At 42.9% G+C, this 27,735-nt stretch overlaps 1 protein-coding gene across 20 annotated transcripts in view; it reads right to left on the reverse strand.

Annotated features, from left to right (window-relative positions):
• DLGAP1 (DLG associated protein 1) overlaps positions 1-27,735 on the reverse strand; it is a 782,615-nt gene that overhangs the window by 214,624 nt on the left and 540,256 nt on the right. For 16 of the 20 annotated variants that reach the window (XM_059880829.1, XM_059880830.1, XM_059880827.1 and 13 more), the window contains one exon: positions 12,332-12,546. In XM_059880829.1, coding sequence (XP_059736812.1) covers positions 12,332-12,546 — 215 coding nt within the window. Of the gene's footprint in view, positions 1-12,331; positions 12,547-20,038; positions 20,153-27,735 lie in introns of all 20 variants that reach the window. The other 4 variants (XM_059880837.1, XM_059880838.1, XM_059880839.1 and 1 more) reach the window with 1 other exon arrangement.

Consider the following 27,735-nt stretch of genomic DNA (forward strand, 5'->3'; position numbering starts at 1 on the left):
TGGAAATTTCTAGCTGTTGATCAAGAGATCACCATGACTGTCAGTTAAAAACCCCAAACGGAAAAATCTACTTCTTTGTACAATGGCCCGTGGAGTGTTTTTCCAGTAGTGGGTTGTTTGTTTTCAGCCCCTGCGTGGCATTGTCTTAGAAGCCAGTCCTGCATGAAGGAATTGAAAAGGAAGACTTTATGATTATAGCTTTTGATTTTGGTGGCTGGGGACATATTTTACTTTATATCATGCTTTTTGCTTCCTTTTCATTCTCTTCAAACGATCAAGAGGTTTGAGATCCTAAGCCGTCACATTTATTAAAATTACTTTTAAACTCTTAGCTCATTACTGTGTTCTTGCCCACGATTTAGAATCCTTTAACCAAAGAGAAATAGCTATTTTCTTATAGCAAGTTCTTTTTACCTTCTATAGCTTTGCATAAAGAATACTCCTCATCAAAGAGGGAAGAGGTTACCTAAATTATTGTTCACACATACAATGGGATACTTTGCAGTTGTTAAGAATTTTTAAAGAAAAGTTAATCTACGTGCATTTATGTAAAATGATGTTTAAGAATTTTAATTGAAAACAAATTGTAGAATACCATGCATAAAGAATGTAGATGTGTGTGTAAGATATGCATAGAACATTTCTGTAAGGATACACAAGAAATGGTTACAATTCTTGTCTCTAATGAGGGGTAAAACAGGGATTGGAGAGGGGAGGAAGACTTTTACATACTATTCAAGCACACTTTGGTGCTGTTAGGATTTTTACAAGTATTTTAAAAAAATATTTATTTATTCATTTGGCTGCACTGGGTCTACACTGTGATGTGAGGGATCATTGACCTTCATTGTGGCATGCAGGATCTTGAGTTGCCACATGTGGAATCTAGTTCCCTGACCAGGGATCAAACCCAGGCCCCCTGCATTGGGAGAGTGGAGTCTTAGCCCCTGGACTGCCAGGGAAGTCCCAAGTGTTCTTTCCATAATACTGTAATAAAGAAGGAAACCTTCCCATCATTCCTAAGCAGAAAGGAGAGGTGTGTAGGCATGGCGTTTGTTGTGGTGTAGGGTATCATCACAACAAACAATAGAAAATAGCAATAAAAAGGGAAATGACCCACTCATCTCCTGGTGGACTTTTGCTTTTTGGTATTTTTATTTAACCAATCAATCCTAAAAGAAATCACCCGTGAATATTCATTGGAAGGACTAAGGCTGAAGCTGAAGCTCCAATACTTTGGTCACGTGATGCAAAGAGCTGACTCATTGGAAAAGACCCTGATGCTGGGAAAGACTGAGGGCAGGAGGAGAAGGGGGTGACAGAGGATGAGATGGTTGGATGGCATCACCGACTCAAACTCATGAGTTTGAACAAACTCCAGGAAATAGTGAAGGACAGGGAAGCCTGGGGTTGCAAAGAGTCAGGACTGAAGCGACTGAACAGTCATCTCACAGAGTTTTGAGATCCTAAGCCTTCGGGTTTATTAAAATTACTTTTAAACTCTTAGCTCACTACTGTGTGCTTGCCCACACAAGCGACTGCCCACCCATGCATAGCTGATAAACAGTGTTGTGACAGTTTCAGGTGAGCAGTGACGGGACTCCGCCGCACATATACATGTATCCATTCTCCTCCCAAATTTATTTTTAATTGGAAGATAATTGTTTTACAATGTTGTGTTGGTTTCTGTTGTACACCAGCATGAATCAGCTGATGTCTACATATATCTCCACCCTCTTGAACCTCCCTCCACCTCCCCATCCCACCCTTTTAGGTCATCATAGAGCGTGGAGCTGAGCTTCCTGTGCTTCCCACCAACTCTGTATTTTACATATGGTAGGATATATATGTCAGTGCTACTCTCTCAATTCATCCTATGTATTTTTTTTTTTTTTTTACTGCTCAGAAGTCTTAAGAGCAGAGAGAGGTGAACACAGGAATAGTGCCTAAACTGATGGTGGAAAGATAGGGTACCTGAGCATCAGACCAGTTACTGCTCTCTCTTCCCCCAAACCTATGAAGATTCCACACGGTAGCCAATTTACTAGGGGACACCCACTACACTGAAAAACGTTTTTCTCTTCCAAGGATGGAGTTCGAGCAACCGTCTCTGTTGCCCTCTATTCTTCAACAGGCAAGACAACAGTTCACCGTCATTTTTTGTTGTTGTTCAGTCACTAAGTCTTGTCCAACTTTTTGCCACCCCACGGACTGCAGCACGCCAGGCTCCTCTGTCTTCTACCATCTCCCAGAGTTTGCTCAGACTCACATCCATTGAGTTGGTGATGCTATCTAACCATCTCATCCTCTGCTGCTCCCTTCTCCTTTTGCCTTCATCTTTTCCAGGATTGATCTTTTCCAATGAGTCGGCTTTTTGCATCAAGTGGCCAAAGTATTGGAGCTTCTTCTCTGTGCTACCATTGCATCCCCCAGACTTATTTCTCAGAGTCTGTTTGTCTCCGTTATCCCTCCCTCATCTGCTCCTGGAGCTCCATGTCTTGTTACAGTTAAGCTTCCATCATACTCAGCTACATAGGATTCTTAGTGATGTCTGGTTTAATGGGATTTAAAGAGGCACACAAGGAATAAAAGGGGAGTACACTAGGAAAGCAAAAATTCCTACATGATATAACCTATAATCTACTCTTTTATTTCTTGACGATGTTTTGACTGGAGCTCATTATTTTTCTAGAAGTTTGAAGGAGTCCATCCCTCATGAGAAAAAAGATCCATATCCTGGAATTCTAGTTCCCCAAAAAAGAAAACTATATTTTTGTTCCTACTTCTTTGACATTTAAGTCCATTTTTTTCCCCTCCTTCCTCCCCAGCAATTCACAGCTTTAGGGATGAATCATAGCCATGAACCAAGATAACTAAAATTAGCCAAGTGAGATGGGGCAAACACTTTGTTTGAGGTTTTCAACTCCCATCTTCTCTCAGGAATGTTGGCGAGGAGGCACTCCCACACTCTTGTACATGGTTTTTCTTTCTTCCTTTCCATTTTCTGTTTTCCAAAGGCATCTTGAGGGCCTATTTCTGAGGCTGGTTTTCATCAGCTACTTAATGTCAGTGATTGTGTCTTCCGATAGGTAAGGCCTAAGGTCAGTGGAATGTTCTGGAGTCAGAAGGAGTCTTGAGACAATGAGCTTCATCTTCAGGCTATAAAGCTCCTGGGGAAGCGTCTCTCATTACTCTTTAGTTTCGTTGCTACACTCTGGGGACCATCACCTCTCTCACTCCTTTCTCTTCTCCCACAGATCGTGAAAAAATCCCTTCCCCTCGCTGCTAGATTGTCCTTCTTTCGTCACTATTTTTTAAAATTTATTTTTTAATTGGAGGAAAATTGCTTTACAATGTTGTGTTGGTTTCTGCAGTATGGCAGTGTAAAGCAGGCATGGTTAGTTATACATGTGTCTCCTCCCTCTTGCGCCTCCGTCCACTCCCCTAGCCCACCCTCTAGGTCACCCCAGAGCACCAGGCCGGGCTCCCTGTGTTATACAGCAGTTTCCCACTAGCTATCTGCTTTACACATGGCAGCGTGTATGTGTCGATGCTACAATATTCTTCATTATTAACTAACAATGATTCGAAATGACATATCACCCAAGAACATTAGTAATTTTGAAAAGGTCTTCTGAATGTTTAAGAGTAAATCTCAGGCAAGGAGGACACAGGTTTGGCGGCCTGAGTTCCCTCAAGCAGGTCACCTCAGCTTGGCTCTGATGAAGGATTTAAGTCTTTTAGTTGGATTGGCCAGAATATGCTATTTATTCTGGAAAGGAGACAACTGTCTGCTCCCTGATTAGTCAAAGCCATGTCCAAATCCCCACTTGGACTTTTATTCAATAGACTGTAAGAAGAACATTAAAAAAATTACTGTAAGTGAGCTGTCATTTAGAAGATTCTCAAGTTAAATTCAAATTAATGTCCATTAATCCTCAGCAAATAACACTTTAAAATCTCTTCGTAGTACTTTATCCCTTCATCCAAGCACTAAGAAAAATTTTCTCCTGGAAAAATAATCAGTCTCTAATATTATAGACTTTGAAACTCTTCCAAAATCTGTGAGAAGGGCCCCAGGTGTCTGTGCTTGCCTGGCTCAGGAAAGGACCTGCCAGAGCTTCCTGCAATATTGATAAAGTAACAGAAGACTTCAGGAAGATTTATTTTCAATCCTAAATGCCTTGAGGGCAGATAAGTTTTCATTTTCAGGATGATTAATCCTTGAAATCATAATTCTTGTTCTAATCCTGAAACTTAAAAAAAAAAATCTCTGTGGCTTTTGGCAATGGTTTGATGTCTCTGAGCCCCATCCCCACCCCCACCCCCAAATTAAATGAGAGACTTGTGCTCTTAACTTGGAGGGTCCACTTAGATGGCTCCCTCTCAGACCCACCCCAGGCCCTTGCAAACAGCATCAGTGGATCCCAGCATCAGTGGATCCCAGCATTAATGGATCCCAGTTGTGTTAGTGTTAGTTGCTCAGTTGTGTCCAACTCTGCGACCCCATAGACTGTAGCCCACCAGGTTCTTCTGTCCATAGAATTCTCCAGGCAAGAATACTGGAGAGGGTTGCATTCCCCTTCTCCAGGGGATCTTTCTGACCCGGCATTGCAGGAGATGGAGCCAATGGATCCCAGCTCCCCTCCAGATGAGTACAGGGTTCTGGGTCTCAGAATCCTCCTGAACAGAGCTTTAGCCGCACCTCTCGGTGACTGGCCATCGCACAAGGTGCTGTCCCTTATCTCCTTGGTCTTGAGGAAACTTTCAGCGCTAATGTATATGTATGGTTATGAGGAAGCACCAAGCACTGGCAGTTCACAGTTTAACGACAAAAGAAGGTAGTGCTGGTAACAAAGTCATATGAGAAGAGACAAATGGGGCTGCTCTCCTACAGCTTTAATTCTGGGGACTTAAAATGAGTCCCTTCTGCATCAGGAGCCCCAGACTGTAGCCTCTCACTGGAGTCTCTCATTCTGCTTCTCTTCTGTAGAAGTCTCCTTTCTCTCTTTTCCTCTCTGGACAGACTGTCCTCAGCTGTGTGTTCACATTCTGCACGCCATCCTGCCCACCTGCAGCTCCTCGTGTTCCTCCTCTTCCCAGAAAAAGGAGGGGCACAGGCCATGAAGAGGGGAGCAGGGCGATTTTTTTTTAACCTATGGATGTGAACCATATTGAAGAACACAGCCACGTACATCTTCCCTTCTTAGTCCTAAGAGGAGGGAAATGCCTCTGTTTTCCTTTGCTGTCTCTTTTGCCCAAATGCTTTGACATCCCTCTCCCGCAGTAGCTAACATATAACAGCACCTGCTTCTCCCAATGGGAGGGTGAACAGCCTAGTATCACCTAACACTACAAACTTGTGAGTTTATATCCTCATCGACAAACTCAGGATACTTTCCCATCTCTCCCTGACCATGACACTGTCTTATTTTGTCTTCTATCCTATCAACTACCTGCAACTCCCTAAAAAGTAAGAAGTGGAAAAAGTTAAAAACAGAAACTCTTTCATTTACTCATAGACAAATTATTTAAATACTTTCCAACCTTCTTCAAGAAAAAAACAAAGCTTGTTTAAAAGACAAATAGTAGCTAGTATTATTTTGTGCGCTTTTAACTGTTAGAAAGTATATGTCTTTCATTCTGCATTTGGCGTTTACCCATATTGGTGTATGTGCGTGCTGAGTTGCTTCAGCTGTGTCTGACTCTTTGCGGTCCTACGGGCTGTAGCCCTCCAGGCTCCTCTGTCCATGGGATTTCCCAGGCAAGAATACTGCAGAGGGTTGCCATTTCCTTCTCCAGAGGATGTTCCTGACCCAGGGATCGAACCCAGGTCTCTTATATCTCCTGCACTGGCAGGCAGGTTCTTTACCACCAGCCCCACCTCTGGCACCATTTGATAACACATTTTATGAATCTGCCACAGTTATTTATCCCTTCCCCTGCTGCTGCTAAGTCGCTTCAGTCGTGTCTGACTGTGCGACCCCATAGATGGCAGCCCACCAGGCTCCGCCGTCCCTGGGATTCTCCAGGCAAGAACACTGGAGTGGGTTGCCATTTCCTTCTCCAATGCATGAAAGTGAAAAGTGAAAGTGAAGTCGTTCAGTCCTGTCTGACTCTTCTCGACCCCATGGACTGCAGCCTACCAGGCTCCTGCATCCATGGGATTTTCCAGGTAAGAGTACTTGAGTGGGTTGCCATTGCCTTCCCCTGCTGGTATGTATTTAAGTTGTTTCCAACTCTTCATTATTACAATAAAAGTGAAGTTGCTCAGTCGTGTCCCGACTCTTAGCGACCCCATGGACTGCAGCCTACCAGGCTCCTCCGTCCATGGGATTTTCCAGGCAAGAGTACTGGAGTGGGGTGCCATTGCCTTCTCTCACAATAAACATCAATGAGCATCTAAAAATAGACAAAACCAGTACAAGAAATTGCCTATTATATTTAGCCCCTATCATCACACCCAGCTTGAAAAAAAAGTAGGTTTGTATTTGGGGTGTGAATACCCTCCTCCAAATGAGATGGGCGTGTGAGTCTTGTAGTCTGTACCCTGTCCTCGTCTCTTGCTATAGAACTGCTCTTTAGAAAAGGCAGTTTGGATCCTGCACTGTCCCTGCAATGATCACAGCCTCAGAGAGGAAGGAACTATGTATCTTTAAGGGAGCTGAAGGAATGAAAGGGAATTTAGATGCTTTTTAGAGAGAAGGAATGGAAAGTGTAAAACACAGGAGAGAGATTTCCATTTTAATTAGGTTCTAAGTGCCTGATCGAGGGCTCACATTAGCTTTGTTTTATCGCTGCAACTCCATACATGAGGCTTTCCCCATTTCACAAATGAGGAATCTCTGTCCTAGGAAGATTCAGTAAGTCGTCCATGGTTACACATCAACTAGCTGTCAGAGCGAAGATGTGAGGCCCAGAGTTGAAAGCAGAAAGAATAAAGAGCTGATTGGAATAATGGACTTCACCAAGACTGCTGAGGTGAGCAAAAGATACGACAGTGGGTCCAAATGGAGGAGAAAAGGAAATCCAACTGGGTGCCCAGGAAAAGGAGCCACTCAAAGCACACTGGGAGAATGCAGAGCAGATTGAGGGAGGTGCCAGAGGCTGCAGTGAAGTGAGTTCTGACCTGCAAGTGCAAACAGGCTGATGTGCAGCTGAAAGAGGAAGGGCCTTGAGAGTATCTTGACTCAGGCTTGGCCTGGGGTGAAGAGAAGGACCGAATGACCAAAGGATTGAGGAGATTCAGAGTTAAGTAGGCATTGTTTGATGTTTCCTGATAGCTCAGTTGGTAAAGAATCTGTCTTCAATGCAGGACACCCCGGTTCGATTCTTGGGTCGGGAAGATCCCCTGGAGAAGGGATAGGCTACACACTCTAGTATTCTTGGGCTTTCCTCGTGACTTAGCTGGTAAAGAGTCTGCCTGCAATGTGGGAGACCTGGGTTCAATCCTTGGGTTGGGAAGATCCCCTGGAGAAGGGAATGGCTACCCATTTGAGTATTCTGGCCTAGAGAATTCCATGGACTGTATAGTCCATGGGGTCACAGGGTAGGACATGATGGAGCGACTTTGACTTTCTTTCTGGCTGATGTGAGTCCTGGTTTCCGCTTTGTGGAGCCTGCGTTCCACTCCCTGGAACAACTTCCCTGGTCCTTGTCCATGCTGTTCCGCTCCGTGGGAGAGTCCTCCATTTCTGTTGTCCTGTATGACCACATCCAAAGTACACATTAGGAAATATTGGCTCCTTGGAGCCAATAGACATTTTAGGACGTCTCTCTTTACTGTGTCTTTTCATTGTGATTCTTTGGGAAGTAGGTCCTCTCAAGATCATCACAGTCAACTTCTTTTTTTTAAAAAATAATTTAAAAAATTTATTTTTTGGCTGTTCTGGGTCTTTGTTGCTGCGTGGGCTTTTTTTTTCTAGTTGCAGCAAGCGGGGGCTGCTCCCTAGTGGTGGTGTGCGGCTTCTCATTGCGGTGGCTTCTCCTGGTGCAGGGCACGGGCTTCAGTAGTTGCGGCATGTAGGCTCAGTAGCTGTGGTGCACAGGCTTAGTTGTCCGTGGCATGTGGGATCTTCCCATATCAGGGGTAGAAACTCTGTCTCCTGCACTGGCAGGTGGATTCGTCACCACTGAACTACTAGGGAAGCTACACACTCAACTTCTTACCTGCTGGTTCCAGTGAGTTCCGTGTAGCAGGCATCGTACTCGTAGACCCCTTGGAGATGCAATGACCATCGCTGTCCTGTTTGTTTGCCTTCTTACCCTCATGCCTCTCTATCTTATGTACTCTCAGCTTACCAACCTATCAACTGCTCTTCTCTGAAGCATTTTAATCTAGTTAAAAATATTTACTTAATTTTATCCTCATTCTAAATCATCCGATTCCACTCAAAGCATGAATAATGAAGGAAGGGAGTCATGTCCTTTTTTTATTTTTAACTTAAAAAATATATATTTATTTACTTTTCGTTGAACTGGGTCTTCGTCACGGCACCTGGGCTTTCTCGAGTTGTGGTTCATGGGGGTTACTCTCTAAATAAATGCAGTGTGTGGGCTTCTCACTGCAGGGGCTTCTCTTGTGGAGCACGGGCTCAAGAACTCAGGATCAGTAGTTGTGATGCATGGGCTTAGTCGCCCCAGCGAATGTGGAATCTTCCTGGACCCATGTCCCTTGCATTGGCAGGCGGATTCTTAACCACTCGACCACCAGGGAAGTCTGGGGCCATGTTCTTGATTTGAACATTGCCACACGGGATAGTTTTCATCCTATTTTCTTCATTCAAGTGCTTTCTCAGATTTACCTTTTAAAAACTGGATTGAGATCAATTGCTTCTTCCAGTCACACAAGTCCACAAATGTCTGCTGCTGCTGCTAAGTCGCTTCAGTCGTGTCTGACTCTGTGTGACCCCATAGACAGCAGCCCGCCAGGCTCCCCCGTTCCTGGGATTCTCCAGGCAAGAACACTGGAGTGGGTTGCCATTTCCTTCTCCAATGCATGAAAGTGAAAAGTGAAAGTGAAGTCACTCGGTTGTGTCCGACTCAGCGACCCCGGGACTGCAGCCTACCAGGCTCCTCAGTCCATGGGATTTTCCAGGCCCACAAATGTCTAGACTCTTCTTATTCTCTTTCATTACTACTTGTATCATAACCAATTCTTTTCCGAGTCTATTTAAAAGCATGGAACACTGTTGAAGGCTGCCAAGAGCAACTGACACATTCTGTTAACAATATGTTTTGCAACAACTTTCCCTAGAGTTAGAGTTCATTTGTTACCTCATCCACCTTCCACGTTCTAGAAAACAATTTACCAAATGACTCACCACTGCATAACATGGATCAGTATGTACCAGCCTCTGATAATTACCTTGCTTCCTGCTACCAAATCCTATAATCAGTCATATGTTTTAGTTTATTTTGTTGTTACATGAGTACCCCATTCCTAGTACCAATTTACTTATAAGTTAGGATAGGCCAAGTTTGGCTCTGTTGATAAACAATCGCAAATCGCCCAAGTTTACTTCTTGCTCACAACTTCATTTCTTGGACCTGTTTCTTTTGTCCATACCATGAGCTGGCAGGAGGCTCTGTCCATTGCATTCACTCAGATACCCAGAAAGACAGAAGGGTCAATCGGTGCTCCTAAGGTCCTTGAATCAGAAAAGTGGACCCAGGGAGTAGGGCCACACTTCCTGGAAGTGATACACAGCACTTCTGTTCAAATTTCATCGCTAAAGCCATGTACACGACCACACTGATTTCAAAGAGGCAGAGAAGTGCAACATTGCCACGTGCCCAGAAAAGGAGAGCTGGGTATACATGGTGAACAGTAAAAATAATGGTACCGTGAAGCCATTCCCCCCGAGAAGGCAATGGCACCCCACTCCAGTACTCTTGCCTGGAAAATCCCATGGACGGAGAAGCCTGGTGGGCTGCAGTCCATGGGGTTGCTAAGAGTTGGGCATGACTTAGCGACTTCACTTTCACTTTTCACTTTCATGCATTGGAGAAAGAAATGGCAATCCACTCCAGTGTTCTTGCCTAGAGAATCCCAGGGACAGAGGAGCCTAGTGGGCTGCCGTCTATGGGGTCGCACAGAGTCGGACACGACTGAAGCGAGTTAGCAGCAGCAGCAGAAGCCATTCCTCACAATATACCCCAGGAATGCCATCTCCTTTTGCATCTGTTCATTCAAAAAAGACTTACGACAGCATGTTGCTCAGGAGCACAGGCTCTGAGGTGAGATGATCTGGATTCAAAACCACAGCTCTGTCGCTTCTAGAGGGCTACTGTGGGAAAGTTATCTAACTGTTCTGTGTCTCAATTTTGTTGTCGGTTTTACATGGATGGTTATATATCCTACCTCAAGAGTAATTGTGAAGATTGGAAAAGACAGCATATGTGAAACACTTAGAACAGTGCCTCGCAATGATCAGTGCCCCTTTCACGTTAGCTGTGTGTGTGTGTGTGTGTGTGTGTGTGTGTGTGCACGCGCACGCAGACACACTCAGTTGTTCAGTCATGTCCAACTCATTGTGGCCCCGTGGACTGTAGGCTCCTCTGTCCATGGAATTTTCCAGGCAAGCATACTGCAGTGGGGTGCCATTTCCTACTCCAGGGGATCTTCCCAACCCACTGATCCAATTTGTGTCTCTTTTGTCTCCTGCATTGGCAGGTGGATTCTTTACCACTAGCGCCACCTGGGAAGCGCATTCATATTCGTTAGTTATTACATCATTATTACATCATTATTATGATTGCTGGCCACCTACTATGTGCTAAGCATTGGGATGTATCAGTAGTCAGGGTTTCTAGTAGGATAGAACTTACAATCTAATGGTGGAGAAGAGTAGAAGAAAGTTTCCATTATTTTCAGTCTTCCTCTCAAATTTAACCTCTCCCTGTTGGCTGTTATTTCTTCTTCCCAAGAACTCTGGCAGCACTCTGTTGAAACCTTTCTTAAGGTCATTATAACCTTCTCACACACTTTCCTATTTTCTCTGTACACCATGTCCAAGGGGGTTCAAATGTTAGGTAAAATGATTGTGGGGACTTTCCTAAGCTCTGAGCATGCACTATAGGAGGCACGGGTTCCATTCCTGGCTGGGAAATTAAGATCCCACGTGCCGTGCAGCATGACCAAATATAAAATAAAGAAGACTGTGAAGCCTTTGTCACAACTCCAAGGAGGTGTAAGAAGTGCTACCTCACCAATACACAATCCCTCTATTCTACAGTGCCTCGATCAGTAGCTTCCTGGAGTCGCTTTACCTGTAGTTGTTGAGTTGAATTGTCATCTCACACCTGCCCCCCCCACCCCTTTGGCTGCATCTGTGCTGGCTTAGACTCTTCACCCTCCCGCTTTAAGCCTTGCCTCTGAAGCCACGGTTCTCTGAAAGCTCCCTGTTCCTTCTGAATTCCACCGAGCATCGCTAGCCCACCTGGAGGCTGGGAACTCGGTCTGGCAGGTACATATTAGCGGGTTAAAAATACCAATGTAGCCATGCTTCATACTGTCATCCACCCTGAACATGAACGTATTTCCCTCTGTTCATCTGGGGAATCCCTTCTTCCTAGTTCTTTGGGGAGGAGGGGAGTGGCTGTAACAAACCAGCACTAGCTAGCTATTCCCTTCAGAACTGGAGAAGTGTTCTCTTCAATGGTCGTGTTAACTGCTTCGCATGCTTTCAAACTTATCTGTGAGCCCAAAGGAACCAATGAATAGGAAGTATATTTGATCATCCATCCTGATCACTAGGAATATATTCATTTGTTTTCAAGCCTGTTTTATTTTTACAAGATAATTGTGTACAACAGTTTACCAAGTGTTTTCAGTATCTGTCATTTGATTCTCCCAGTGGCCTCAGAAGGAACTCAGCATTTACTTTAAACAATACAGATAAACCACTAGGGACCATTGATCTACACTATTTTATCACTCAGTCGTCTGAAAAATTCAAGAGTTTTTTAAGGAAGCATTGCCCTGCAGATTTGATGGCTAAACAACCAACCAAGAGTGGGAATACACAGACACCCTCCTTGATGAGAACTCCTAATTCTCTTTAGAAGCCATTCTGGATTGTTGTAAACTCTTTTTGGAGGTTGGTGGTTCAGCTTATGCTTTATGCAAAACACACCTGGATGCCATGTCTTTGAAGGCACTGGGATGTATGTCAGACCCAAGGTCAGCACCAATAGACTATTCAATATACCATGCTGTTCCACCTGTGGGATGTTGTTTGCCACACTTACTCTAGAAGTTGTACGATTGGATCATAAGGGATAAAACAAGGAAGTGGGGTACCGGAAGTAGAGTATTGGAAACACTTACTTGAGAGTGGTGAGTTCTGTGAGGGATGGCTGAGTCGCCTTGAGATAGCTTTCCCTTCGCGCAGCCACTTTGGGAGAAGGCTTGGGGCTGGTGTCCGAGTCACCGCTGTCTTCATCTCCCATGGCCTTGATGTAGCTGCCGCTCCGCATTCTTCGGCAGGGGATTTCATCATCTTTACCTCTAGGGGTGTACCCTGTCCATTCATCCTGAGGGACCTATGCACATACAAAACAGAGAGTTCATTCTGTATAAAAGTCTACCTTCGGGGCTTCCCTGGTGGTACAGTGGCTAAGACTGCTTGCTCCCAAAGGTAGGGGGCCTGGGTTTGATCCCTGGTCAGGGAGCTAGATCCCACATGCCACAGCTACAGATCCTCCATGCCACAACTAAGACCCAGTGCAGCCAAATAAATAAATACACATAAATATTAAAAAATCGTTTATCTTCTTCTTTTCTTTCCTGACCTTGAATATGGGTAATGCCAGTAATTATTGAAAACTTTAGACATTAACTTTCAACAATAATATTTTACCATAATTAGTCTGCAAATATTTTCAATACATGCAAATACATGTCTCAATCTTTGAAAGAACCTGTGTACTAGGGAAAATTAGAGCCATCAGATTCACTTCTCAGTCTTCTCATGCTGAAAATAATAGGCATATACAGATGCCACTAGAGAGTGGTTTTATTTGAGCTTTTCAATGATTTGTTTTCATTTGTCATTGGAAATTCAAGAATGTTTCTGTTTTGTTGACATCTTTCCTGCGTCTTCCAACTCTAGCATCTTGTATCCAATCTTGCTTCCTCCCAAACCACTGGTCTACACCAGCTATGTTCACTTCCCAATCACCGATTCTTTCTGAATCCTCTTAATTTGGATTTAGCCTCTATAGGTTGCTTGACACACTTTTTGAAGGTTTCCAATGGTCTCCTCATGATAGCTTTCATGGCATTTTCTTAATTTTAATTTTTCTTGGCCTCTACACACACACACACACACACCCACACACCCACATACCCACACACATACCACCTCTTAAAGAGTTTTTCCCCTTCTGGCCTTCTGGTTACCCTACTTACCCGATTTAGCCACTACTTAGCTGTTCTTTTCCTCTTGCTTTGTTGGATCCTGCTCCAAGTCCCTAATTGTGAGGAACCCACAAGATAATGTTCTCAGTACATGGCTCATTTGTCTTTCTATTGGGTTGGCCAGAAGAGTTTCTTCAGTTAGTGAATATGTTGTTCAATAAAGTTCTGGGTGAAAATGAAAAATATGTCTTTTTATTTTTACTTAAAACCGAATGAACTTTTTGGCCCACCCAAAGCAATCATTTCCTTTGAGTTCATCAGGGCACCATCCTATGCCAGAAAGGCTTGTTTCTGACCTTATTTTTAGTTCTTAGGGCTTCCCTGGTAGATCAGATGGGTAAAAGAATCCACCTGCAATGCAGGAGACTTGTGACTGATTCCTGGGTTCGGGAAGATCCCCTGGAGAAGGGAATGGCTACCCACTCCAGTATTCTTGCCTGGAGAATTCCATGGACAGAGGAGCCTGGCGGGCTATAGTCCAGGGAGTTGCAAAGAGTCGGACACGATTGAGTGACTAAGCACAACACAGCACAGTTCATTGTGGATCCACACTAGGATCTCATTCCTCCTCCATTTGTTAAATAAAAAAGTATGTAACAATGGCTACTCTTTTTATCCATTAAGATATAATGAACAACCTATGAACTGTGCACAGAACAGGGCACAGGGCTTGATTAAAAGAGACCAGAAAACAAGGAGGCTGCCTCTTGCCCTCAACATGCTGATAATGGAGATAAGACAAAGCAGACAAAAGTTTGGGAACAGTTCCAAGTCAATGTGTTACCAAGCCTCAGATGTGGCCCCGTAAATGGAGTATGAGCTAAGGAGACACTGCAAACGGGAGTTATATAATGGTGATGGAGAAGGAGGATCCAGGAAGGGCTCCTAGAAGTGGCTACGTTGGCAATGAGAAGGTAAAAAAGTATTTAATATTTTCATGCTAACTGCCGGATTGGCCAAAAGTTCATCTGGTGTTTTCCATAACATCTTAACAAATGAACTTATTAGCCAACCCAATATTTACTGATTATCCATTAAATAATGCCGTGTTTCATTAGTAACATTAAAGTATGCTATGCAGTTTGCTTATAGGATCTTATCTCATCAACACAAAAACTCTATTTTTTTGAATTTCTCAAATGGGAAGCAGAAGCTCAGAGGACTTAAGAAATCTGCCCGAGAACACACAGCTAAGAAATGGCAGCACTGGAATTCAAAGCATTTTTGGTTTAATTCAAAGATCAGAGTGTACTTAATCTAAAATTTATGATTCATAACATGGATTTTAAATCTAATAAAGTTGTGTTAATAATTTTGTGTTATTAAAATTAGTAAAATTGTCTACAATGTGTTACTGAAAGTGTCTACAATGACACGCATGTACAGAGTAGACATAGATTTCTAAGTCATAGTTTCTAGGAACTGAGAATAGACATTCCACTGGGAAAAAGGCACCGTTCTTTCCTCCTTAACTCGTACATTTAACTGTTTTGAAAGCTTGCAATATCTAGAAACATCAGACTGAAGACATGCTACCATTCCTGGACCTGAAAACAGTGATTTGTAGGTTCTAATGATGAGAACTACCAGCGAAGTTTGGTTAAGCTTTGTTATGCAGCTTCTTTTAACAAACTCAAGTCATGCGTCCTGTGTGCAGGCTCTATTCTAAATGCTTTAGAAGTGTTAACTCATTTGATCCACACAACTAAGGGTATTACGACTATTATCCCCATTTTACAAATGAGGAAAATGAGGTTAGGTAACTTGCCCAAAATCTCAGCTACAAAGGGGAAGCGTTCCAGCCCGACAGCTCCTATGTCTCGCCAAGACCGTATCTGACGCTGCCTTTCTGTCTCTGATCTCATGGTACCTACAGAACTGAACAACTATAGTCCCATGACACCTTCATCATCCATCATGCCTGATCCATTTGCCATTTATCAATTATGGTAGTAACAATGTAGAGTTCTTGCTTTTTTGAGCTAAAAAGCATCAACATCACCATGGCAACAGGGAGGCTTCTTAGGGAAATTATAAACGTTGAGAACAGTCTTGTTTTCCTTCTTTTGGCAGGTGAGTCACTGCAGAGATACGATCATATTCAGTACCTCATTGTTGGCTCAGTAATTACATTTTATAAATTAAGTTGGTACAGCTGAGGGTCATAGAGGATGCAGCCGACACTTGCAGTTTCTCAGCACTGATGCACAGCTTGTAAGCATGGCTCCCTGAAATATGTTAGAGACCAATGACACCTCATTAGCTCATATTGCTTATGAAACAAAACATGGCAAATTTTTCTTTAGGTAGTTTTTTTCCCAAAATTAGTTTATAGTAGAAACTTGGTCTTATACTAGAAACAGGCTACAATTGTTGCTAAGAGAACCAGCTGGGAAGTACTTAATGTGTATATATTTCAATTAAACATATTTTTCAAATGAGAACACCTAAAGAAGTTTATGGAAGTGATCTGCATGGGATGGATTTAAAAAATCAATACATTATTCATACACTGAGAGAAAACCTACAGTAAGTTATTACAATTTTACAATTATTACAATACATGTAAACTAATATAGAAACTAGCTCCAGGAAAAATGTAAGGAAATCTGAACATCAAGACTTTGGAGAAGAGAAATACTGTTGCTGAACAATCAGGGCCTGTAAAGTTGCTACAGTTGAGCCACTGCTTTTATTATGAGTCTCTTAAACTCAGAGGCAAAAGAGAGGCAGTGGTTGGTTACACACTAGTTTGTCCGGGGGCCCAGAGCATGAACTATGGGGTGCTTCAGCTACATTGTGATCTAGTCAAGGCTGCTGTGTCCTTCCGCATCACTTGCATGGAGAGAAAAGCTTCAGGTAAATCCACGGAAAAAAACTAACTTTGCAGCTGTCTGAGAAGGTCTTCCTATTACTGGTCCTCATGGTGTACAAAATGGAAGTCTTTGTATTAATAACAAAGGGAAACTGGAGAAGACACAGGAGTGGCCTGGACACGTGTTGATGACAGGCAAGCCAGACGTCCTGATTGCCTGCACGAGCTTGGCGGGGCAGTTAGATCCAGCAAATGTTAAAAGAAATTGCAATAAGTGGTGCATGCATGCATGCTAAGTTGCTTCCATCATGTCCGACTCTTTGCGACCCCATGCACTATAGCCCACCAGGTTCCTCGTCCATGGGATTCTCCAGGCAAGAATTCTGGAGTGGGTTGCCATGCCCTTCTCCTGATAAAAGTTAAGAGTTTAACAATAGTTATGGGTTAGAGAGAAGGAGGATTATTTGTTTTTAAATGCAAATGTTTAAGCACAAAACTGCAATGGAGAACTTTATTTTTGAGAGAACAAAATGAGGATTAGTGCACATTTTTCTGTTTTAGAGATAGCCAGACTATACCTTAAACCACATGTCATGGTTCAGGAGGACAGAGGACCTATCTCTGACAAGGAATGACCATACTTAGCTGCTGTCATCCTCTAAGTACAGAATAAAGATGCTTTCTAAGTTGAAATAGTGTCATGGGCACTGAATGATGGGCCTTTGTAATGCAACAAGAGAAAATTATTTTTAAAATCTCACATATATGAAAATTATATAACATATTATTGTATTATATATATATGTCCTATAGTAAAAATTATCTCTCCTAAATTGGCCTACCATCTCAAAAACATATTTATCTCTCTTCTAAGATCTTTGGAAGTGGACCATTCCTGTGACACTGCCAATTTTTTTTTTAGGCTTCCCAAAACTCAGTTGAAATAGTGTGTTACTAGTTCCAGGAGACCTGTGAGCTAAAGTATAATAACCTAGAGGTCCTTAGAAAATCTTCTCCCACAAAGTGGTATCATTCAAGGTAATTTCTTCTTTCTTTTTTTTTTTGGTAATTTCTTCTTTCTGAATGTCTCAAACTCTTGGCTGATTTTTTTTTGGGGGGGTAGTGGTTATCTCATCCCCCCTTGGTTAATAGAATCTCCATTCTGAATAGACAAGGTACTTCCACTTTTACCCTTCCTCCACTTTCCCCTAAGCTCCAAATGCCCAGGTTTACTGAATCCAAGATACCAGTGCAAGCTCCTCAATATTTTCTGTATCACTAAGAAAGAAAGAAATACCACCAATTAAACTGACACTCTATAGATTACATGATACATTCCAATATCAAAGATGCTAAAATGTGAAAAAATATGGAGCTCAGAAAGCAATCCAACAGCCCTTTAAAGAATATGTACAAAATAAGAATAAGAATGGGTGTATTCTGAGTTAGTGATGATAGGATGTAATATTCATATTTCATAGTGATCAGATTAATAACAATTAGCATTTATTTATGTCATGCTTTTGCAAAAAAACATAAGTTTACACAGTCTCATGACCATTTTAACTTTGAACATTATAACTCATGACATTATAAGCCTTGAAGGAAAAGGAGAGTAAGTATTACAATCTCAGCTTATGAAATAAAGAAACTGAAGTCCAGAGGGGTTGTAGTTCATTCAGAGAGACACCGTGCCCAAGGAGGGGTCTGCTGTACACAGTCCAGAGATTTTTTTTTTCCCCTCTATATTTAGATCTTGGCTGCTTTGGGAGGAACAGTTGTCATTCTGTGCGCCTGTGTGCTTCAGTCATGTCTGACTCTCTGTGGCCCCATGGACTGTAGCCCACCAGGCTCCTCTGTCCATGGGATTTTCCAGGCAAGAATACTGGAAGGGGTTGCCATTTTCTCCTCTAGGGGATCTTCCTGACCCAGGGATCGAACCCATATCTCCTGCGATTCTTTACCACTGAGCCACCTGGAAAGCCCCCAGTTGTCATTTTATGATCATCTGAAGAACACATTTCAGATAAGACAACAACTTCCGAGAGTTTTAAACTCTCTCTGGAGGAAAAAAAAAATCATAAACAAAGAATTACATGCCTTGAAATTAAAGCTATAAGAAATACTATTGCAGACATGGAAAGGCTTACTTTAATAGGCCCTTCCAATGTGCATGGGGTTTGGCTGAGCTGCTGTCATAGAGTCTAACTCAATGTAGACAGAGTCAGACATTCTGTGCCAGCGATGGGCTGGAAGACGATGGCTGGGAGATGAAGCCATGTGCGAGTGACTCCTCGAGAGTGGATTATCTCAGGATGGGAAGTTGGATGGTGCGGTTTGGGGTGATGGAAATGCGTGAGATTTGGGGAAATCTGAGAGCCACAAAAGGAATGCAGACACTTAGAAAGCCGGGACAGCTGAAATAGAGCATGTATCCTGAAATATACCAGGGGAAGCTGGGGCCATTCTGTGAGCAGTTCTGGACTGTAGAGAATGGGGAGGAAAACGCATAAACCTAAGACAGAGGTGAATTTAAAGCAAGTTTCTATTTCATTAGGGACCAAAGAAGCTGGAATAGATAACTCTGTCATTTGGTTCATTAGGTAGAAATAAAGACGATATAGCAAGAAAGAGCTGTGATTAAAATGGTGGGTGTCAATAATAGGCTTATCTTTGCAAGGCTACCCTTTATCGGTTGTTGATTTCTTCAACAATTGTGCATTTCAATTAAAGAGTCAAATAAGGGCATGTGGCTATGGCTGAGGGGGGTCGACCTGTTTGACCTTTCCTGAGCCTGATGAGGAAAGGTAAACATGAGAAGAGCCTGTACTTAGGAAAGGAGAGCTGAGGACCTGATATTTATGGAATAATCTTGCATTCTAGCGTAATCTCAAAGGGCTGGAGCTGATACCTTGTGACTCTATTTTAATCCCTCTAGCTGTCCTATGAAACAGACGCTCCCATTTCCACCTTACTGCTGCAAAACTGAGACTCAAAAAGCTGGACTGACCTGCCCAAGGTCATCATCAAAATAGGAATCTGCATCTCTCTGATGCCAAAGCTTTGAGTGTATCCCCCTGCCTCTGAGGAAGGCATGTTGATTGAGTGCGTGAACAAATAAACTTAAAAAAATGGAGTTCGTGCTCCCACGCTCTGTACTTTTCCAAAAATGTACAAAAAAAAAAAAAAAAGTGACTATTAAAATAAGCATACAGGGACTTCCCTGGTGGTCCAGTGGTTGGGACTTCACCTTTCGGAGCGGGGGGAGCGGGTTTGATCCCTGCACTGGGAGCTAAGCTCCCACATGCCTTGTGGCCAAAAGGTAGAAGCTAAAAAATTCAATGGTAAAAAAATTCAATTAAGACTTCAAAAAATGGTTTACATCAAGAAAAAAATCTTAAAAAAATAAGCATACATATTATCTAATCCCTAACTGGCTAGCACAGATAAAAGTTTTAAAATAATAATAAAATAATAAGCGTGGAACATAATTATGAGATAAAGCAGCGTTGCTTCTTCACCATTTTGTGGTGCCCTTACCAATGATTGTTATCGATTTTTTCGGGGAACCAGAACACCTGCATGATGGCCACATTTTGGGGAATCAGAACACCTCCAGGATGGCCACACTCTCAAGGGTGTTATGGGGGCCTCCAAGCACTCCGGTAGCTTTTCAGCATTTGTAAGAAGACTTCGCCCTGGGTTTCAGGGTCCAGCCTTGCTCTGTACTCTGTACGGAAATGGCTGGGATGCACTGGCCTTCTAAGCACTTTTAGTGAGCTCTCAGATTCCCTACTCACTCTGCTCCTTTGCATCTTCTTTGCAGCTGGGAGAACTGCCTTCCTGCTCCACACAGCTTTCAACTTGACAAATGCGACTTGGCATAAATGTCCCTGTAGCCTTTTTAGCTTGCTCTTCTCAGAGCAAAAGCAGGAAAAAAAAAGAGCAAGAATAGGAAAATTACAATTACACAATGTGTAGATCCCAAGGCCTGATTGGTGTTTTGCAAGCAGATTTCCCTGGCAACCGCCCTTTCCAACTCCCCTTGCAGCCCGAAGCTGGTGTAAAACTTAGTTTGCTTCCAGATTGCCTAAAAAATTACCTTTTAAGGACAGGAGTAAATACCTACCTCTTTTTTTCCCCTGGGTAAAATTCTTTTTTTTTTTTAACTTTTTATTTTGTATTGGGGAATAGCCCATTAACGGTGTTGTGACAGTTTCAGGTGGACAGCAAAGGCACTCAGCCATACATACACATGTATCCATTCTCCCCCAAACTCTTTATCCCATACAGGCTGCCACATAACACTGAGCAGAGTTCCCAGTGCTGTACATTAGTACTAGTTCCCTGTGCTGTTGGTTATCCATTTAAAATACAGCAGTGTGTACATGTCCATCCCAAACTCCCTAACTCTCTCTTCCACTCATCCTTTCCTTGCAGCGACCAAAAGTTCATTCTCTAAGTCTGTGAGTCTCTTTTCTGTTTTGCGAGTAAATTCATTTGTATCATTTCTTTTTAGAACTCCACATATAGGGTTAATACCCTTTGCCACGTCTTTTTCCAAATAACCTTTTTTATAGTTACTTTTTAAAATTAAAAAAAAAATTTAACAGTGTTGTGTTGCTTTCTGCCATACAACAACACAGATGCCCTTGAATAGAACTTTGTAATAGTGCTTTTCGATGGTAATTCACTCACTGTTACCCTACAGAGCCGGTCTCACCTGTGAACATTTACAGGTATCTACAGGGTACCATGCACCAGAGCAGGTGCCAGGGAGATACTCCAAAAACATTTTAGAAAACACAGTCTGGTCTCAAAGGGGTTGACAAGTTTTAAGTGGATCCGACAAATCTGGGGATGGATGAAAGAAAAGAGTAAAAACAGCTTTAAAACAAATCAAGCTGGGTTGAGTATTATATTTTAGTGCCTCTGTGTTGCCTACTGGGCTTATATTCAATAGTTCGTATCAATCCTCTTCTTGGTGGTAAAACTGTTCTTTGGAGCTGAATGGATCTGTGCAAAGTACATGCCACTGGGAAATGGGTCTGCAGGAGAAATACAGAGGGGCAAGGTCTGTGAGCCCTCAAAGGAGGGGAAGGAGCCACTGCTCTTTGGGAGCCGGTAGAAAATATTACCAATATTTGATGTCAAAGCAGGTACGATCTGGGAAGACCCTTGTGATACCATAGCAAGAAAGTGACTACAATACAGTATATACTGGTATGATATGAGGACAGGGGAGGACAATGAATTTTTATTCACTGCCCACCCTGTATTTCGACTGTAGTGAACATCTGTGGGTTTTGCGACCCTGGGTTTGCTACTTGATTTTTGTTGTCACATCCCCATGGTTTTGCTTGGGGGAAACCTTGCTCCCTCCATGTGTCCACGTGTTTCAGGAGTAGCAGAAGAGCTGGCTTATCATGTCCTCCAGCACTACGGCTCGTCTCAGGGCTGAGTGTGTGGCCTCAGCCTGTTCAATCAGCAAGCACCTCTGGACCTTGGCTTGGGACCTGGGACAAAGATGTTTCCTCTCCTTCAGTGCATCTGTAGGGGAGCAATAGGCCTTAGGACCTGCTGGTAGCCATTTTATAATCCCTGCTACACAAACGTTCTCTCACGTAATATTATACAAAACTCCAGTGTTGTTATTCATTACATTGAAAAGATGATAAAATTGAGACTTACTGCTATTAAATAACGTACTCTAAATTTTACAGCTAGTAAATCATAGAATTGAAAGCCACATTTGTCTCACTCAAATTTCTATGCTCTTTTCATCATATCATTCTGCTGACTGCAAGTTTCAAAACTTAGTAATTTTCCATTAAACATAAAACTCAAGCATTAAGTTGCTAGGGGATACAATGCTATAACTTTTTTTTTCTTTTTTTGCTAAGTGGCATTCAGAGATAAAGAACTCGCCTGCCAATACAGGAGATGTCAGAGATTCAGGTTCAATCCCTGGGTCAGGACGATCCCTTGGAGGAGGGCATGGCAACCCACTCCAGTATTCTAGCCATGGATGGAGGAGCCTGGGAGGCTGCAGTCCATAGGGTTGCAAAGAGTCGGACATAACTGAAGCAACTTAGCACGTGCAGAATCTTAGTTCCTTGTCTAGGGATTAAACCCACGTCCCCTGCAGTGGAAGTGTGGAGGCTTAACCACTGGACCGCCAGAGAAGTCCCCAGTGCTATAACATTTTGAAACCCATGACAGATGGTGACAGTTGCTTGAAAGAACCAAAAGGCTTTCAAAAGTAATGTTCACAGAACGCCCATCACCCAGCAGTAATAGCTGGCTACAAGTTTTAGTGAAATATGAGCAAGAACACAGACATTTTAATAGATAGCAAGATAAAAACAACAGAGGGTTTAGGTCTATAATAAATATGTTATATTTAGTTTCACTGACTGTATAGAAGATAAGCTAATTTAGAGCCCTGTCTTAGTTTTTAAAGCAACCATTCATTGCTAACATGTCTTTCTGACATACTGGAGGCATGTCTATTGGGTGGCATGGCTAGTTGAGTCATCATCTTTTTCCATTATTTTTGCAGTCACTAGTGTGTAGGTGTCTGTGCTACATAGTTCCATAAATTGAATCCTCTGAGGTAAACCAGAATTCTGTGTCTGTTGTTCAGAAGCAGAGATATGGGTAGAAGGTTAGTAATCTTCCTCCTGGGGTTAATAGAAGCCCAGGTGTAGAAAAACCATCCATCAAAACTGAACTTTAGTGTTGGCTAAATTTTTATAAATTTCCCAGCATGTATGGAGACCCCATGTGTGCTTTCTAAGTCACTTCAGTCATGTCTGACTTATGCGACCCAATGGACTGTAGCTTGCCAGGCTCCTCTGTCCATGGGGATTCTCCAGGCAAGAATACTGGAGTGGGTTTCCATGGCCTCCTCCAAGGGATCCTCTCAACCTAAGGATTGAACCCATGTCTCTTAAGTCTCCTGCACTGGCAGGCAGGTTCTTTACCACTAGTGGCACCTGGGAAGCCCATGGAGAACCCAGTCCTTGTCAAATGCTAGGAGCATGGATCTTTTCCCTTAGAACTTCAGTTCAGTTCAGTTGCTCAGTCGTGTCTGACTCTTTGTGACCCCATGGACTGCAGCACACCAGGCCTCCCTGTCCATCACCAAATCCCAGAGTTTACTCAAACTCATGTCCATTGAGTCAGTGATGCCATCCAACCATCTCGTCCTCTGTTGTCCCCTTCTCCTCCTGCCTTCAATCTTTCCCAGCATCAGGGTCTTTTCCAATGAGTCAGTTCTTCACATCAGGTGGCCAAAGTATTGGAGTTTCAGCTTCAGCATCAGTCCTTCCAATGAATATTCAGGACTGATCTCCTTTAGGATGGACTGGTTGGATCTCCTTGCAATCCAAGGGACTCTCAAGAGTCTTCTCCAACACCACAGTTCAAAAGCATCAATTTTTCGGTGTTCAGCTTTCTTTATAGTCCAACTCTCACATCCACACCCTCAGAACTCTCACACCCTTAGAACTTAAAGTCTGATAATCTTGGGAACAAATGTTAGAGCCCATTTACAGTCTATGAAATATCAAGTGTATCATTTCCAGTATTAATATTTTACTTCAAAATTATGAGTTTTGAATTGAATTTCAGCAAATATTTTTCTTTAGCATAAATTTGGGGACACTAAGTTTCTCACATGAGGCTATAAATTATTACACTTGTGAATAATTCACTTAGCTATTTGACATCTATTTTTTAAAAAACTCAATAGATTTAAGAAGAGACCCAAGTAGACATTTTCTGCTTTTTACCGCTATTTTCTGGTTAGTACTCCATCTTGATGCTGTTTGGACTTTTTATTACAAGTTACAGTTACAACACCTCAAAGTCTAATGCATTCAAATGAGCCAAAATAGAATGTTCCCCTTCTGAATACCGTTCACTGTAATATAACAATACCATCATCTTTCAAATTACGTGAATCTAGAAAGAATCGAATATTCTAAGTGTCCTTTCCACACGTGTTACACAAAGTATTCCACTTCATGGGAAAATGGTCTCCTGAGGATCTGCTCTTTAAGCCTGTACTTCAACCCACGTCCTCCAGGCAGCAAAGATATCTAGAACTAATAGGAGTTGTCGCTGAGGCCTGTGCACAGATAAGAGTGGTGGATACATCCATCCAACAGCTACCTCAACCTGGATTTCCAAACTAGCTCAAGGTCCACTGAAAGGGCATGTTCCACCTGGAGTACTCATTGCAGGGTTTGAGGTAAGGTTTCTTAAAGCAAACTTTATGATGGTGCTCTTTTCTTTTGCTTAGTGGTTAAGCTGGAGGTAAAAGTACCATTTCTTCTGTGACTTTTTTCAAAATGCTGTGAAAGTATTCATTCACTTATCGAATGCATGTTTATTCTTCAGTGCACATTACTGTGAAATAGGTGCTGTTTATCCACTCTGGACATGGCAATGTATAAACAGAAAAATAATCTGCCTTCGTGGGGAACGAGGAAAATGGACATTGATAAGATAAAATGTAAGTTAGATGGAGTGTGCTATGGAGGAACAGGAAGCTGGGGAGGGGACCAGGGGGTGCCTGTGAAGGAGGAAGCCTGGCAGGATATGCAGTATTGAAGGGTGTGCATGGTCATGGAAGGTCTCACTGAGAAAGTGGACCTCAGGGTAAAGATCAGGTAGGATTGGGGGATTAGCCCTGAGGTCTGCAGGATGAGCGCTTGAGGATGAAAGAAGTGTGAAGGTCCTGAGGGGAGGCCAGGTGGGTGGAGTGGAGGGAGAGGAGACGGAAGGTGAGCACAGTTGTGCGTGATGACCCACAGGCAGGAGAGGGGTGCAGTTCACGTGGGCTTTGTAGGCCACAGTGACCACTGTGGCTTTGATGCAGGGTGAGATGGGAAGAGATTGGAGGCTTTGATGAGAGATGGACATACTCTGGCTTAAAAGGACCACTTCAGGTGCTGGTTGAGAATAGCTAGAGGAGGGTATGGGCTGATAGGGTCAGAGGGACAGTGTGTGGGGGTCATGCATTGATCCAGACTACAGTGGAGGTAGAGGCGGGTGTGGTGATAGGGAGAAGATAAGATAGGGCTGGTGGTGTTTTTTTTTTTTTAATACTTTTACTTCTTTCTGGCTGTGCTGGGTCTTCCTTGCTGTGCAGGCTTTTCTCTAGCTGTGGCCAGCGAGGGCTCTTTGTTGCAATGCGTTGGCTTCTCATTGTGGTGGCTTCTCTTGTTGCTGAGCATGGGTTATATGGCATGTGGGCTTCAGTAGTTACAGTTCGCAGGCTCTAGAGCACAGGCTCAACAGTTGTGGTGCCCAGCTCAGTTGCTCTGTGGCATGTGGGGTCTTCCTGGAAAAGGGATTGAACCTGTATCTCTTGCATTGGCAGCCAGATTCTTTACCACTGAGCCAACAGGGAAGCCTACCAGTAGGTTTCTTAATGATGATTTGGATATGGGATTGAGGGTAGGAGGAGTTATGAATGTGTGCTATGGAGAAACAGGAAGCAGGGGAGGGGACCAGAGGGTGTCTGTGGAAGAGGGAGCCTGGCAGGCTGTGCAGTATTGAGGGGTGTGCATGGTCACGAAAGGTCTCATCGAGAAAGTGAGTTACGAATACTCCAAGGGTTTTGGCCTCATCAGTGGATGGATTGAATTCCCATTAGCTGAGATGAGGTGGCCTAAGGGATGTGCAGATGGGGGAAAAAGATTAGGAGTTCATCTGGGGATGTATTCAGTTGGAATATTCAGATGTCTCCCAGGAGACATCTCAGTGGAGAGGTTGAATGGGGACCTGAGTACGCAAGCCTGGGAGTTCGGACAATGTGGCTGGAAAACCAAATATGGGCATTCCCATGATATTCAAAGCTCTGAGAATGATGAGGTGACCCATGCAGAATAGAGAAGTGCCCACTGGGCACTGATGAAACCTCAGGAACCAGAGAGGAACAAGCAGGACATTTAAGACGGGTCCCCGAGGTGTGGTCCAGGAATCTGAGAGTCCAGAGTTCGAGGAGGACGTAGGAGTAATGAACAGTCATGGTGGTTTTTCCCCTGGTCATAATCCCATGGGTGGCTCAGATGGTAAAGAATCTGCCTGCAGTGTGGGAGATCTGGGTTTGATCCCTGATGGGAAGATCCCCTGGAGATGGAAATGGCAACCCACCCCAGTATTCCTGCCTGGAAAATCCGATGGATGGAGGAGCCTAGCAGGCTACAGTCCATGGGGCTACAAAGAGTCAGACACGACTGAGCAACTAACACTAACACACTAACAATCCCATGGGGGATGCAAAATCAGCAAGATTGATTTTAGCCCTGAGTCATGAGCTCCTTTATCTAGAGTTCTGTGTTCATTAATTAGCTTTATCTTCCCAGCAAGCTGCAAGCTTCTTGAGCCCAAGGCTTTTGTTTTCTTTTCTCTCTTTCTAAAGCAGGAGCTTTTAAACAGTTTTTGACTATGTTTCACAGTAAGAAGTACATCTTACTTTGGAAACCAGTGCAAGCACATACACCACTGAAAGAAAGAACTGCTTAACCTCTCTGCGTGTCACGTACTCTCTCTCCTTTCCTACTTTCTTCTATTGTATTCTATTTAATTAAAAATAATGTTATTTGTGACCTACTGGATTGATTTCACCAATCACTAACTGGTTGCGGCTGCTGGTTTGAAAAACACTGCTTTTTTAGACCATCCAGTATATAGCCCACCATGCTCATTATTCATCAGAGACACTGTGATCCATCTTCATTTCTCCCAAAGCACCTTCTATAAAGTAAATGCTTAAGACATGCTTGCTTGTTGGATAGATAGCTATGAGACCCTGAAGTAAGACTCCTTGAATCAAGTACTCTGACTCTTAGTTACCTTTCCATTTGCTGATTGTGTTTTTGTAGAAGAACATTTTTCAGTGGCTCCCTAACTTTAGAAATAAGGACAAACAGAAGTGTCTTTCTGATTGGCCCCTATAGCTGAGAGTCAGAGGACACAATGACCAGGGTTGGAGATGCCTAATTAGAAGGTCAGGCCATCAGCTGGGTTAGTACCATATGAGAAGAGTGAGAATATGCAGCCTGATGCTTGAATGTATTTGCATGTTTTTTTAAAAATTTGATATATACTTGACTTGTAATGTTATATTAGTTTCAGATGTACAAATAGCAATTCCATAGTTTTATAGATTGTACTTCATGTAAAGTTATGAAATATTGGCTGTATTCCCTAAGCTGTATGTTACACCCGTGTACACGTAGGTATTTTATACCTAGTAGTTTGCACCTCGAAATGTAACACACAAAACTCCTAGGAGAAAACCCAGGCAGTACGCTCTGACACTGTCTTAGCAATAATTATTTTGGATCTGTTTCCTCAAGAAAGGAAAACAAAACCAAAAGTAAGCAAATGGGACCCAGTCAAACTTCAAAGTTTTGCATGGTGAAGGAATCCATTAACAAGACGAAAAGGTATTTGCATGGTATTCTATATCAACCTCTGA

Source organism: Bos taurus, chromosome 24 (assembly GCF_002263795.3).
Source record: "Bos taurus isolate L1 Dominette 01449 registration number 42190680 breed Hereford chromosome 24, ARS-UCD2.0, whole genome shotgun sequence".
NCBI lineage: Eukaryota > Metazoa > Chordata > Mammalia > Artiodactyla > Bovidae > Bos > Bos taurus.